The 13,811-nt window shown below is 37.4% G+C and overlaps 1 protein-coding gene across 31 annotated transcripts in view; it reads left to right on the top strand.

Annotated features, from left to right (window-relative positions):
* Positions 1–13,811, top strand: part of MICAL3 (microtubule associated monooxygenase, calponin and LIM domain containing 3) — a 209,342-nt gene that overhangs the window by 102,195 nt on the left and 93,336 nt on the right. For all 31 annotated transcript variants that reach the window (XM_087935087.1, XM_087935116.1, XM_087935114.1 and 28 more), the window contains exons 6-15: positions 226–381; positions 1,104–1,204; positions 2,795–3,052; positions 4,688–4,803; positions 5,899–6,025; positions 6,701–6,794; positions 8,154–8,301; positions 8,437–8,633; positions 9,549–9,661; positions 10,722–10,784. In XM_087935087.1, the coding sequence (XP_087791213.1) occupies positions 226–381; positions 1,104–1,204; positions 2,795–3,052; positions 4,688–4,803; positions 5,899–6,025; positions 6,701–6,794; positions 8,154–8,301; positions 8,437–8,633; positions 9,549–9,661; positions 10,722–10,784 (1,373 nt within the window). The remainder of the gene's footprint in view (positions 1–225; positions 382–1,103; positions 1,205–2,794; positions 3,053–4,687; positions 4,804–5,898; positions 6,026–6,700; positions 6,795–8,153; positions 8,302–8,436; positions 8,634–9,548; positions 9,662–10,721; positions 10,785–13,811) is intronic.

Genomic DNA, 13,811 nt, shown 5'->3' with positions numbered 1-13,811 from the left:
TTTTCTTCAGTGTTTCACTGAAGAAAAATTCCATAGCTCTTTGTGTATTACTTTGTACATGTATTGTCAGTACAGTTTCATTTGGAGGGGAGAAAATTAAATACATGGTTGGTTAATGTAGATGTAGAACTAGAGTTAGCCTGTGTATTCTTCAAACTTATTTTTTTCTCAGGCAGTTGATTTGAAAATTGAGGCCTGTTTTGTCACTGTGTATTTTTTCTGTAGGGTTTCGGCGAAAAGAGTTTCGTGGGAAGTTGGCAATCGCCATTACGGCAAACTTTATCAACCGGAATACCACAGCTGAGGCCAAGGTTGAAGAGATCAGTGGCGTGGCTTTCATTTTCAACCAGAAGTTTTTCCAAGATCTTCGAGAAGCAACTGGTTTGTAGAAGTGATTGATAGCTGAAAATAAGCAACATTCTCTTTGATCCAAAGATGCTCTTAGCCCATAGGTGTCAAACTTGCTGCGTCATGTTGCTGTCACGTGATGTTTTGCGATGTTTCCTCCCCTTTGCGGAGCTGGGGTGGGCGTGGCCTGCACATGATGCATCCGGGCTGCTGGCCACCCGTTTGACACTTCTGTCCTAGCCTATGAATACTGAGTTTTACAGTTTGCATGCAGAGAAGATGAACTAAAAGAAGGGTGTACATACTGCAGCTTCTACAGTATGTTTTCTTTGTGTATTCACGGCAACCAGTTCTTCGCAAACTAGAATAGTTTTCCCAGCACGCAAAGCAGCTTTCTGGCCTCGACTTCCAAAGCAATTGGACATGCCTGGAAGAAGATGGTTCTGCTTTGACCTTTTAAAAGAAGGTGCTTCTTAATTTGTGCTTTCAGAAGCCCTTCTTTTGAAGGACAGCCAGGAACTAATAATCAGTGTCATAATAATGAATCATCCAAAATTGCTTTGGAAGGAATTTTAAAGAGAAACCTGACCTTGTGAGTTATATTCAAAGTGATATGTTGAACCTGAGTGAACAAACATGCTAAGTTGATATGCATTTCTACTATTGGTGGCAGTGTTTGACTCATTTTGCTGATTTGGGCTCAAGCATTTATGGTCCTGTTCTTTGACTCTTGGTCTTTCTCGATTCCATTTTAGGCATTGATCTAGAGAACATTGTCTACTACAAAGATGATACCCACTATTTTGTCATGACTGCCAAAAAACAGAGCTTGCTGGACAAAGGAGTCATATTACATGTAAGTGTGCTCATTGAAATCTCAGTTTTTCCTGGGTGAGGAGGCCATTGGCCTTCTTAAAAAAGGTTAAGGGATCATAATATTAGCTTTCATTGCCCTATAATCTTTCAAAACAGATTGTAATGGACAATTATCCATCTTTCTTGTCTGCTGAAGGAAATTTGCCTTGCAGCAGGGAGGAATATGTGGATAACATCCTTTTGTTTTAAGATAGTCATTATGAAATCAATTGTCCTGGGTAACTATTTCCTTTTAATTTACTCAGAACAATAGAATTTTAATGCAATCTTAGTTGGTTGCCAACTTTTTCAAAGTAAGGAGAACTTTTTCCTGCATAAGTTTCAAACAAGGAATTGCGTTCATTTTTCTTTCTCTGGAGAGACATACAGATTTGTTTTAGGTCACAAAATAATCACAATAGGGAACAATTGAGACAAAGATAAAGGAAAATGCAGCTACTTCTACTCATGTTCCCCAGCAATTGAGGCATTTCATATTTTTGTATGAATGTGAAATGCTGTGCAAATCAAACTGACAGTTCAATGAAAAATATGAATGCTGAAGGCAATCCATTTGCAGAGAAACACCAAATCCATCTCAAATGTCAATATATTGTGCTACAAATAATCAACCCATCCAGTCAGATTTTGCATGATCTCCTTTGTACTGGGCCATCTTCTATCTATGTGCGTTATTGATGTGGGCAGACTTGGGACCAGTCCTCAACTTACAACCACAATTGAGCCCAAAATTTCCATTGCTAAGCAACAGTTGTTAAGTGAGTTGTATCCCATTTCACAACCTTTTTTTTTGCCCCAGTTGTTAAAGTGAATCACTGCTGTTGTTGAACAAATCATGCAGTTGTTAAGAGAATCTGGCTTGTTGGTAGCCAGCTGGGAAGGTTACAAATAGTGTTCATATGACCCCAGGACAGTGCAACTGTCATAAATACATGCCAGTTGCCAAGCATCCTGATTTTGATCACGTGACTACAACACATGATAACACTGCTACAACAGTCATAAGTGTGAAAAACAGTTAGAAGTCACTAACCATTTTTTTTTCACTGCAATTGTAACTTCAAACAGTCACTAAGTGTATGGTTATAAGTCGAGGACTATCCATCATTCAGTACATAGTTCCTGGACTGTATCTTCAGTACAAACATAGCTCATGGTTCGTTTGTCAACCCTGAACCTGACATGACCGAAGCCATTTTGGAACTTCAGTGTTGCCACACTGGAGCTGAGAGATAGGGAGAGGGAAATAGTGATAGCGGGGGATTTTAGCCAAAACAAAATACTTTCTCTTGAGAACCAAGGACATTCTTACACTTGGTCAGAGGAAGGAGGAGTGATGTCACCAGGAAACCAGACTGCATCTTGATTGGACCATGTGACTGTTTGGGAGGGGGATAAGCAGTTTTCACCTTTTAATTAGGTGAAAACTGTGGAAACTTTCAGAGTCTGTTTCACTGTGCCAATCTGATATATCCAATAAAACTTTATTTGAAGAATTTACCTGCTTAGAACTTTTTTGCTATGGGTGTATTACTTGGAACCCTGACGTCATTTTTATTTTGCCTGGCAGGATTATGCAGACACAGAACTGTTACTGTCACGAGAGAATGTGGACCAGGAGGCTCTGCTCAGCTACGCCAGGGAAGCTGCTGACTTCTCAACTAATCAGCAGCTGCCATCGCTGAACTTTGCCATCAACCACTATGGACAGCCCGATGTTGCAATGTTTGACTTCACGTGCATGTATGCCTCAGAGAACGCAGCCATGGTTCGGGAATTGAATGGCCACCCGTTGCTTGTGGCATTGGTCGGGGACAGTTTGTTAGAGGTTTGTTCTCCTTGAACCATTTCTTTTTTCTTGTTCTATTTCTTTTTTTTTTTGCCTTTTAATATTTATTCTCATTGTAGGCTAAAATGGTAAACAGGTAAACATTTCAAAGTACCATCATATGGGCATTTCTGAGGAGAAACGTGTAGATCATTTGCTGAAGGAAGCAATTTCCATTTGCTAAAATGGAAGCAAGCTTGAGTTTTATTCAAGGTTTCCAGCCTAGGATTTTTTTTAAATGTAGAAAGTAATATTTTTAAGGGGTGAAAATGAAAGTGAGTGTAGAGATAGTTTCCACTATTCTTCTGTATGTCTAGCTTAGTCGTTCTGCTTCTCTAAAATCCTTTTTACATAAGAAATACAGATAGTCTTTGACCTAACGACCACAGTTGGGACTGAATTTCAGTTGTAAGTTGGTATGGTTGTAAGTCATGTCACAATGTGATCAGACCCAATTTTACGACAATTATGTTTGTTAAATAAATCATATGGTTATTAAAAATCCAGCTCCCCCAGTGAACACACTAAGCTGTTTTTTTTATGCTACTGGGGTGGTGTAACAGTTTTAAGTGCAAGTACAGGTTGTGAAGCAATGTTTACAAGGCCATTGTAACTTTAAATCATCATTAATGAACAGTCATAAGTTGAGAACTATTTGTATATATTATATGTTTTAGTGAATTATGGTAAGTTATTCTACATAATGAAATTTCATTTTGTCCTCAAACATTAAATGAGTAGCACATGTGCATTTCTGAGGTGATTTCGTTGTTATATATTGAGGGTATATTTTTACTTTTCAGAGTCACAAATATCTCTGAAGATGAACAGAAATGCAATATGAACATTTCAGTTGAGATTAGAATTATTGTTGTTTTCAGAACTAATGAGTTTGGTTGTAACTCTGATTTCAGCGTAAAAAGGAGTGACATGAAGAAGTCACATGAATTTCTGACATTTTAAACACAAGGCCCATTAGGATACAAGGCCCCATTAGAAGTAGTCCTTTACTTGATATTCCATCAGTATGAAAAACGTGGTTATAGAGAGTCTTTAGTTTGACATCCAATAATATATTGGATTTCAGGAAATTATTATAGGACTTTAATGTCAATTCAAAAATATTTCTCTGGTCTGTTAGAGTTGCCAGCAGAAAGGGAGTGGGGGAAGTAGTACATTCCTTAAATGCTTTCATAGATAATTTCTAGGCGGCTGAAGTTTCTGGCACGCAAGATTATTACTGGAGAGCATGATTGATGACTCTTGGCTAGGGATGTGTCCCATTGGAGAATATACATCCAGGGGGTGGGGGAAGACCAGGGTCAAGGGTGCAATGAATGATGTGTCTCAGAGTCGGCTATACCCAGGTGGCACTGGCATGTTCACTCCTAATAAATCTTCTTTAAACTGAGAGATGCGGCTAGAGACTCATGATTTGAATGGGGTGGATGCCGGAGCCCTGACATTTAAATGATCTCTAGCAGTCCAATCAGATCTTGTCCTACAGAAGCTCCCTTGGGGTTTTAAAGTAGTTTTGCAGTATACTTGCAAAGAAAGTGTCTCAGCCATGGTTTCCCATAGAATATATGTTCCCTTGTCTTATTCCTCCCAACACGTTTTTATGGTTTCTTCCAGCCATTTTGGCCAATGGGAACTGGAATAGCCAGAGGCTTTCTTGCTGCCATGGACTCTGCCTGGATGGTACGAAGCTGGTCCTTGGGAACTGGTCCTATGGAAGTCCTAGCAGAAAGGTAACAAAATGCCCGGTTTCTCTGTATGCATGTTTATACGTGCAAGTGTATGCTGTTGTAAGCAGGAAATTTATCTGCTATTAAAATGTATCTACTGTATGTCTTAAGAGTATACAACTTCAGGCTCATTAATGTGCAGTGTGTGTGCATTTATTAGCATCTTCCTATATGTCAATTTTATGCCCTCCTATTTGTCCCTGTGCTAATCAATGTATTATCCAGAGATATTTGTCATTTTCTGTGTTCAGCTACAATAGCTTAGCAAGGAATAACACACTTTTCTCATTGTGCATGGGGTAAAAGATGGTTTAAACTAAACTATCTGAACGTAATTAGGTGGACACAGAGAAAGTTGCCTAACTATGCTTCTGATTGGCAACATTCTTAAGCCCCAAATTCAGGTTAAAAATTGTTATGTTCCCATAACATGCTAAGCCCAAAACAGACAATATAAAGTTTAATGTCATAGTTGTTTCACACAATTTGCAAAACATTGTTTGGGTTACTACAATGTACGAACCACAAATTATTCAACCCTTTTAGCTTAGTTTTGTGCGTGGTGTGTATACCAATACAAATGCAACTCTCCCTGTGTTTGATGATTTTTAAAAGTGCCGTTTTTTAAAAAATGGCCGTATTAGTGAATTATATAACTCAGTTATTTAACTAACCCAATAATTTAACTCAATTAATTAACTATGTAAATAGGACACGGAAGATTTGTCTAGGCAGATTGATCAAGAAAAGTATATGACATCATAATTAAGGTTGTAGTTCATATGGGTTAGGATGGATTGAAATAAGTGAAACCTACATTTAAGTGGCATTGTTAAAAAAGTTACCAAGCATCCAAATTTGGATCATGTGACCCTGAGGATGCTGCAATGCTCCTAAGTGTGAAAAGCAGTCCTAAGTCACTTTTTTCAGTGCTGTTTTTAACTTTGAATGGTCACTAAATTAATAGTTGTAAGTTGAGGGCTACCTGCCATTGTACATGCCATCCACCCAGTAGAACATAGTAATTTTGCTCTAGGTTGTAAAGTGATGTCTATCAATGTCTTTTATATCACTGAACCATTGTCATATTTTTCCTAGAGAGAGCATCTATAGATTGTTGCCTCAAACTACGCCAGAAAATGTCAGCAAGAACTTCAGCCAATACAGCATTGATCCTGTCACTCGATACCCCAACATCAATATCAATTTCCTAAGGCCAAGCCAGGTAATTGGGTCTAAACTGTGGCATTCCAGGATATATGATGGACAACTTATGCAACCAGCTGAAGAAACGGCATTGAAGTAATAAAAACACAGCACTGAGTATAACACATCAGCTGCAGCAACAGAACAGAATAAATCAAAACTTGCTACAAAAGAAGTCTTGGAATCACTTTTGACTTTGAGTAGTTATGTTCATTTCTGCCCATGGAAGGATATTAAATAATAGAAACTATTGTTTTTATACATGTACAAATAATTAAGACAAAAAGTGTATTGGAAAGGGAAATAATTTCAGAATTATTTGGGCAGGGTTTTTTAAATTAATCTTTATTCAGTGAAATGTATAAACAAGTGATAGCCATTGGCTACCATAATCTAAACTTGGAGGAGGAACATCATTGGGCTTGTTAAATATTTAGATGTGAGATCTCAGTGAATCCTAGGGTGTAAAGGCAAAACGTGGAAACAGTTTGGGATGGTTTTTAACATTAATGTTCAATGTTCCAAAGCATTAAACAAGCAAGTGTCATTGGCCATTAATCTTCCTGTGCTACATTAGAAGTGAGTTTTCTGCAGATACTTAACACAGTTTGCCCACTCTTTGGCCAATGGACAATTGTTTTGTTGTTATCTTGACATTTGATGTAAAATATGCACTCTTTTTGGACTGCTGCAGGTACGTCATTTGTATGATACAGGAGACTTGAAGGATATTCATCTGGAGATAGAAAATTTGGTGAATTCTAGGACACCAAAGTTATCACGGAATGGTAAGTCAGTCCATGTATTCCTTGTTACTGTCTTGTTTTTTTTCTTCCCTTCCTGGAAATTTGAAATTGGATTCCATGCCAGCTGCCATTTTAAAATAGTGCATTAAGAGAATATTGGCTGGATATTTACTTAAGCTGTGTTGTAGCCATTAGTGATCTCTTTGACCCCTCAGGCTCTTATAAATATACTTAGTATTCACTTATGTACACTTACATTTTTATGAACAGGAATGAGAATAAAAACATTTTCCTTAGAGTTCTGTGTGCATTAAAAGCAGAGAGACGGAGGGGTTTTTTGTGCTATTAAAACCGGGAAATTGGTATTCTCTGACTGATGTAACTCTTATAAACAATCTTTCCTAATGTGATGCCCTCTTAACTGTTATATTACAGCGCTCAAAATTCTTGGCCAACTTGCCCTTTAGGTCAATATATCCTTTAGTTATACAATACTAGCTTGATACCCGTGCTTCACTATAAAACTATGTGGTCGGGCTTAGTTTTTGGGGAGGAAACTAAGGGAAAAAATTGTGCCTCTGCCTTCCAGTATCCATTGGTATTCATCTGGCTAGAGTTGAGGGCTGAAACAGTATTTGCTGTGTGAGCAAGAAGGAGACAGCAAGGAGCCTGGGCGTGGCTTAGCTCAACTGTTCTGTACTAAAGCTGCTTGGTGCTGTGAAACTAAAACTGAAACTCCTTTCCTCTGCTTGTGTTTTGCATTTGGAACAGATTTCTTTTAATGTGGTGGTGTGGGGAGCAGAACTCCTTAGCATCAGAGTGTGTTAATAATAATGTAGGAAATATGAATGCTCTGATGGTCATTTCAAAAAATCCTTTCTTAGTGAGCACTGAGAAGCCAAGAGGAACCTAGGTGTCAAATTTTAAGTTTATAGGCTTTTCGTTTCTGGAGGTTTGTGATGATGCGTGAGTGGTATTTCACTTTTATATATATAGATAGACATGAAATTCTTTAATTTCTAGTTCAGAATATATGAAGAGAACCAGTCAGAATAAAATTGATTTACATTGAGGGGGGAAAGCCTATAGCTCTGGGACTTCATGTTGACTTGAGTTCCATTTTCAATGCCCAAGCTAAGCATGATTGTTGAAGGCTGATGTCACAGTTCTTGGGCCATTTTGAATTGGGAAACAGAAAATAATTAAAAAAGGGAAAGACAACTATCAAATTCCTCCCCAAAACCTAGCTTAATCCATATGTATAATGTATCGCTGCTACCTTGTATTTCTTAGTTCCTTGCCCAAATATTACAACTGGCCTTTGTCCACCAGAATGATTGAAAATGCTACTTTCATAGTCACGTCAAACACTAAAGTACTGTATGTCAATTTTTATTTCAGAGTCTGTGGCCCGTTCTAGCAAACTTCTAGGCTGGTGTCAGAGGCAAACAGATGGATATGCTTGTGTGAACATAACAGATCTTACAATGTCATGGAAGAGTGGTCTAGCACTGTGTGCTATTATTCATCGATTTCGTCCAGACTTAATGTAAGCAATAGCATTTGCTTGTGAATGGCTATTTGAAGAAATTCAGTCAGGCAATTGAGGGGGTATTTAGATTTTCCTAAGCTATAGTAGGTAGAATTTTTGTTATAATTTAGAAAGTGTATTTTTCTCTTCCAGAGATTTTGATTCTCTAGATGAATACAATGTTGAGAAGAATAATCAGCTAGCATTTGACATTGCTGAAAAAGAGCTTGGAATATCTCCCATCATGACTGGCAGAGATATGGCATCAGTTAGTGAACCAGACAAGCTGTCCATGGTCATGTATCTCACCCAATTTTATGAGATGTTCAAGGACTCTCTTCCTTCCAGTGGTAAGATACATATCATGTATCTATTACAATCTTTGAAAGTTGCAATATAGAATTGACTGCTCTTGTTCTAGAATACAACAGTTTCTTATTTTCTTTGATGCTGAAAGAGAATGTTTTCTGTGCCTAATTTTTTCTCAATATAGTGAATACAATTAGCAAACTGGAATCCCAGCTGTTCTTATGGGGACATTATTTTGTGAAGCATTCTGGAATGAATTATTTCTGAGGTGATGAGATAGCAGGTTGACCTGTCTGCTGCTATCATAGTGTCTTTCCAACAAGACTAGCTCTTTAACTTTGTCATATTTTTGCTTTGCTGTTGAATTATGTAAAAATGTTCAAACTGGTTCTGTTACAATTTAATATTAAAGGCAAAAATAATAGAAGTAGGAACTTCTAAAGGAAGAAAAGTTGAAGACTTTCTGTTAGAGCAAGTTGGGAATAACAGGTCGTAGTGAAAAGTATGTACCTTATATGACCTAACCAAATGGTTAGTAGCAATAATATCTGAAAATATAGTTGTGTACTCAAAGCTAAAGTAATTTTGCAGTAAGGATAAGACAATAAATTGATCACAGAAAAATAATACTTTCTCTTTTGTCTTTGGAGATAAAGAATACATAAATATGTTTTAAAAAAGAATGCCTTCCTTGTTAAGCATCACTGGTACCCTCATTTCTAATTGTGGGTGGTAACCATTGTTTTTTTATGGATCTTAAATGATCGCAATGAAAATCAATTCCTAAAATGGAAGAAGGATTAAACAGAGGATTCGCTTCTGTGGAACTTTGCAACTGAATTTAGACGGTGGAAATAGCTATACTTTTATCGCAAAGAGCCAACATCAAAATCTGAACTTTGAAATCTGAGATTTTTTACTTCGTTATATCTCCATTTTTTTGTTTCTTTTTATAGATAATCTGGAACTGAATGCAGAAGAAAAAGCTGCTTTAATTACTAACACCAAATCGCCAATTTCCTTCCTAAGCAAGTTGGGACAGACCATTTCACGGAAACGGACACCAAAGGTAATAACAGTGTTTTTGAAATAAAGATAAATCTCAGGAAGATTGTGATTTGAAGGAATATGAGTTAAATCCAAATTTATATCATTTGCATTGTATAATTACCCAAATGAATCAACTGGACATAATTTTCTCAATGTTCTTAGTAACTCGGAAACGAAGCTCATATTTCAGAAATAATACATTTTGCTTGAAGATTGAGATTGAAGTCCAAACTAATTAAATGTCCAGTGCATAACTGAATGGAAGTTAGCTAATCCAGTTGTACTGAATTCCTAGGGCTGAATTCATTATTATTTATTGATTAGCCTATAGGCCATCCAATCCTAGGGCTGTGTTTTGATATGAAGCTGGGTGTGTGATTTTTCAGTGTCATATTGGGTAGCTTGGAAGAGAAGCTCAGTGTGACAGGTGCTGACACTGCTTATCTCCTAGAGGATGACTATGATTGCTTCTTTTTAAGAGCCTGCACATCTGTAAAAATTCATTTTATCTATATCACTCTGGAAGATTGTCATTATTTACTTAGAACTAAGGAGAAATTTCCTGACAGTTAGAACAATTAATCAGTGGAACCACTTGCCTCCAGGAGTTGTGGGTGCTCCAACACTGGAAGTTTTTTTAAAAAAAACGTTGCATAGCTATTTGTCTGAAGTGGTGTAGGGTTTCCTGCCTAAGCAGGGAGCTGGACTAGAAGACCTCCAAAATTTATTCATTTAATGACCGCAGCATTTGTTTTATATAACCATGGTGTTTGCACCACAAAAAAGCCAACAAATAGAGTTCGGTCATCTGATGCCTCGACTTACGACTGCAGTGACATATGATCATAACTCCAGGGTCAGCTGCAATCGTAAGTTGAGAACTGCTGTTGATCAAATGGGGGCACGTTGTCCCAATTTTTCCCATTGAGTTTGTAGTGGATAGGCTGAACTAAAAAAGTTGCAGACACACTGGCTCACTTCAGAAAAAGGTCCTTGGGTTCTTCTCAGATGGGAAAAACAGGAATAATAAATATAAATATAAAACAATGGGGACTCAGAATTCTCTCTCTTCTGCTTAGGATAAAAAGGAGAAAGATCTGGATGGATCAGGAAAGAGGAGGAAAACCAGCCAGTCAGAGGATGTAAGTAATACTGTTTTCATTTTTCCTGTTCATTTAAAAAAATCTTACCTAATTTGAATTAGAAGAGATCATATATTGGCACAGTACGTTGAACTTAGCAAAGCATTTTTAAATCAGTAATTTCTACTTCAAATGAAATTGAATGCAACAGTCAAAATAGCCAATAAATTTTGAAATCAAGAACTAAAATATCCCAGGTTTGATTCTGTCAAACCACAGTCAAACTAGAACAGGGGTCTCCAACCTTGGCAACTTTAAGACTTGTGGACTTCAAGTCCACAAATCTTAAAGTTGCCAAGGTTGGAGACCCCTGACCTAAAACAATTAGCACTCATTCTGAGTGCCAGTATAACTATTTTTGGTTGAAAACAAATCACACTTCTTTTGTTTTGGGCACAGCTCTGGCACTTAAATAACTATCTTCCTTCAGTTTAATCCCTAGGTAAATACCACCAGTCAAAACTGGGACAACTGGAACTCGCAACGTCCTGTACATTCCAGTGATTAAAAATGGTGCTCTTTTTAGCTTAATTAATATGTATTTTTCTATCTCGATGCTGGACTTTGCAGGATTATCCCCTTTACTGGCACACTATAATCGGGATAATATTTATGCTTTACAGTTTTTAGAATCCTGTTCAGGGGTACCTTCCCCCTAGAGAGATCAGAGGTATAAGAACTCCCAAAAAATGTCATTCTCAGTGATGGGCTACTCATTGTGGGACCCTTTATTCTCTGGCTTTAGGCTGGCCTCTATCATTTTATACATTAAGAAGCAACTGAAAATATTTTGAGTTTGGAAGCCACAGCACCTGTTTTTTTAAAAAGATATTTAATATTTGGATTTTATGGATATCTTGAATTTACTCTTGTAAACCACTGAGAGTCTCTTGAATAAGCGAAGTACATACCACTGTAAATAAAGGAGTAAGAACTTAATTTTAAGAGGTTGAGTTCTAACTGGAGCTCAGGAGAATCTTGCATTTTTTTGACATAGTTTTGGGATTTATAACAGCAAGAAACCTGTAGCCCTTGTTATTAAACTTCTTGCTCAAAGTCACTTGGGTTTCTAATCCTTAAGAAGACATTGAATGGCTGCCATCTAGTTTATAAGATGCTTAATCATCAACTTTAATTTCTACAAATATTACATGGGGAGAAAAATGTGTTTCTGGGCTTTTACTTCCAACAGTGATCTTGGACACGATTGAATATTTATTTAATGTTATGTATCACATTTCTACACTGTTCAGCTTACCTAAATGACTCTGGGCAGTTTATAATCTTGTGTAAACTTACCTGGGACATATTTCTAACTTTACTTTGATCACGGAATCTTTGGAAGGGAAATTTAAAAATATGGGGTATATCCTGATGTGAGATTATACATTAACATTTGTAATTCTGAACCAATAGGATTTGTTTTTCTTTGCATTCCTTAGTTGAATTTAGGGAATTTGCATTTTTAATTTGTTTTTTTTTAAATGCCATAGACCAGGGGTGTCAAACTCGCGGCAACACATGATATATCACGACTTCCCCCCTTCGCTAAACCGGGCATGGCCAGCGTGTGACACATCGAGTTTGACAGCCCGGCTATAGACCATAGGAGAGAGAAAAAACCAGAAAGATTGATTGTAATAAATAAAAATTATGTATACCCATAAGCAAAAGTCAACATGGTAAATATGTAGAACTTGGTAAAGAGTAATGTATTATGAATGATATCAAAGTTCTATACACAAATTATCAAGAGGATCTGAAAAAAAGCACTCAAAGTTATAGATAAGATAGATGGAAAGAAAAGAACCTGGGCTCTTGCTTGTAGAGCAAACGCATTTCTAACCACTACATTTTTGAAACCAGCTGAGAAATTTCAGTGCCATAATCTTGTAGCAGCTGATCTATAATCACTGATTGTAATAATTGAGAAAGCTTGATAATAAATGATTTAATGAGCCAAATATAATATAATGAGATTATCTTGCTACATATGTGCCGTTGATTCAACCTTGTCAGAGAGTGCTGTTGTTCCTCAGCCTTTATCAAATAGCTAATCCTTCTAGTGTGTGTGCATTAGATCTGAAATCTCTCTCTATAAAAGCAAAATACCACTCACGCATCATCACAAAATCTCCAGATCTGTAAAGCCTACAAACTTGAAATTTGGCATGTATGTTCCTCTTGGCTTCTAGGTGCCAAGAAAGGGTTTTTTGAAATGACCATCACAGTATTAGTATTTCGTATATTATTATTATTAACATGCTTGGATGCTAAGGAGTTCAACTCTGTCTCCCCACCTGAAAAGAAATCTGTTCCAAATGCAAAACACAAGCAGAGGAGAGGAGTTTCAGTTTTAGTTTCACAGCACCAAGCAGCTTTAGTACAGAACAGTTGAGCTAAGTCACGCCTAGGCTCCTTGCTATCTCTTTCTTGCTCATACAGCAAATACTGTTTCAATTTCCAAAGAGCCCTCAACTCTCTCACACACTGACAGGACGCTAGCCAGATGAATACCAATGGATGCTGGTAGGCAAAGGCAGAATTTTCCCCCCTTATTTTCCTCCCCCAAAACTAAACACGACCACATAGTTTCGTAGCAAAGCACTGTTATCGAACTAGTATTTAATATGCACAGCATATTCTCTGATAGTGAGCAGTTATGCTACTCTATACTCTGGTTTCTCTTCAGATCATATAAACCAGGGGTGTCAAACTGACATCGTCACGGCAGCATCATAGGATGTATCGGGACTTCCCCCCTTCACTAAACTGGACATGGGCGTGGCCAGCATGTGACGCATCCGGTCTGTGGGTTGGGAGTTTGACAGCCCTGATATAAACCGTTCACCTACACTTACTCTTTTAGAATTTGATGGTAAAATTAGGTTACTTTGAACTTGGAGGAAAATTAGGCAATGTATGCAAAGCTGAACTGGCAAGAATGAGAACATGTGTCAGAACTCATAATGATGCTCAGAACTGGAATTGGGTAGAGGGATTTTCAAGTGCACCCAAAAGGAATCT

This window comes from Pseudonaja textilis, chromosome 5 (genome assembly GCF_049901715.1).
Source record: "Pseudonaja textilis isolate UNSWEBS1 chromosome 5, rPseTex1.2, whole genome shotgun sequence".
Lineage (NCBI taxonomy): Eukaryota > Metazoa > Chordata > Lepidosauria > Squamata > Elapidae > Pseudonaja > Pseudonaja textilis.
The sequence above is the reverse complement of the archived record's forward strand: the minus strand, read 5'-3'. Positions and strand labels throughout refer to the sequence as shown.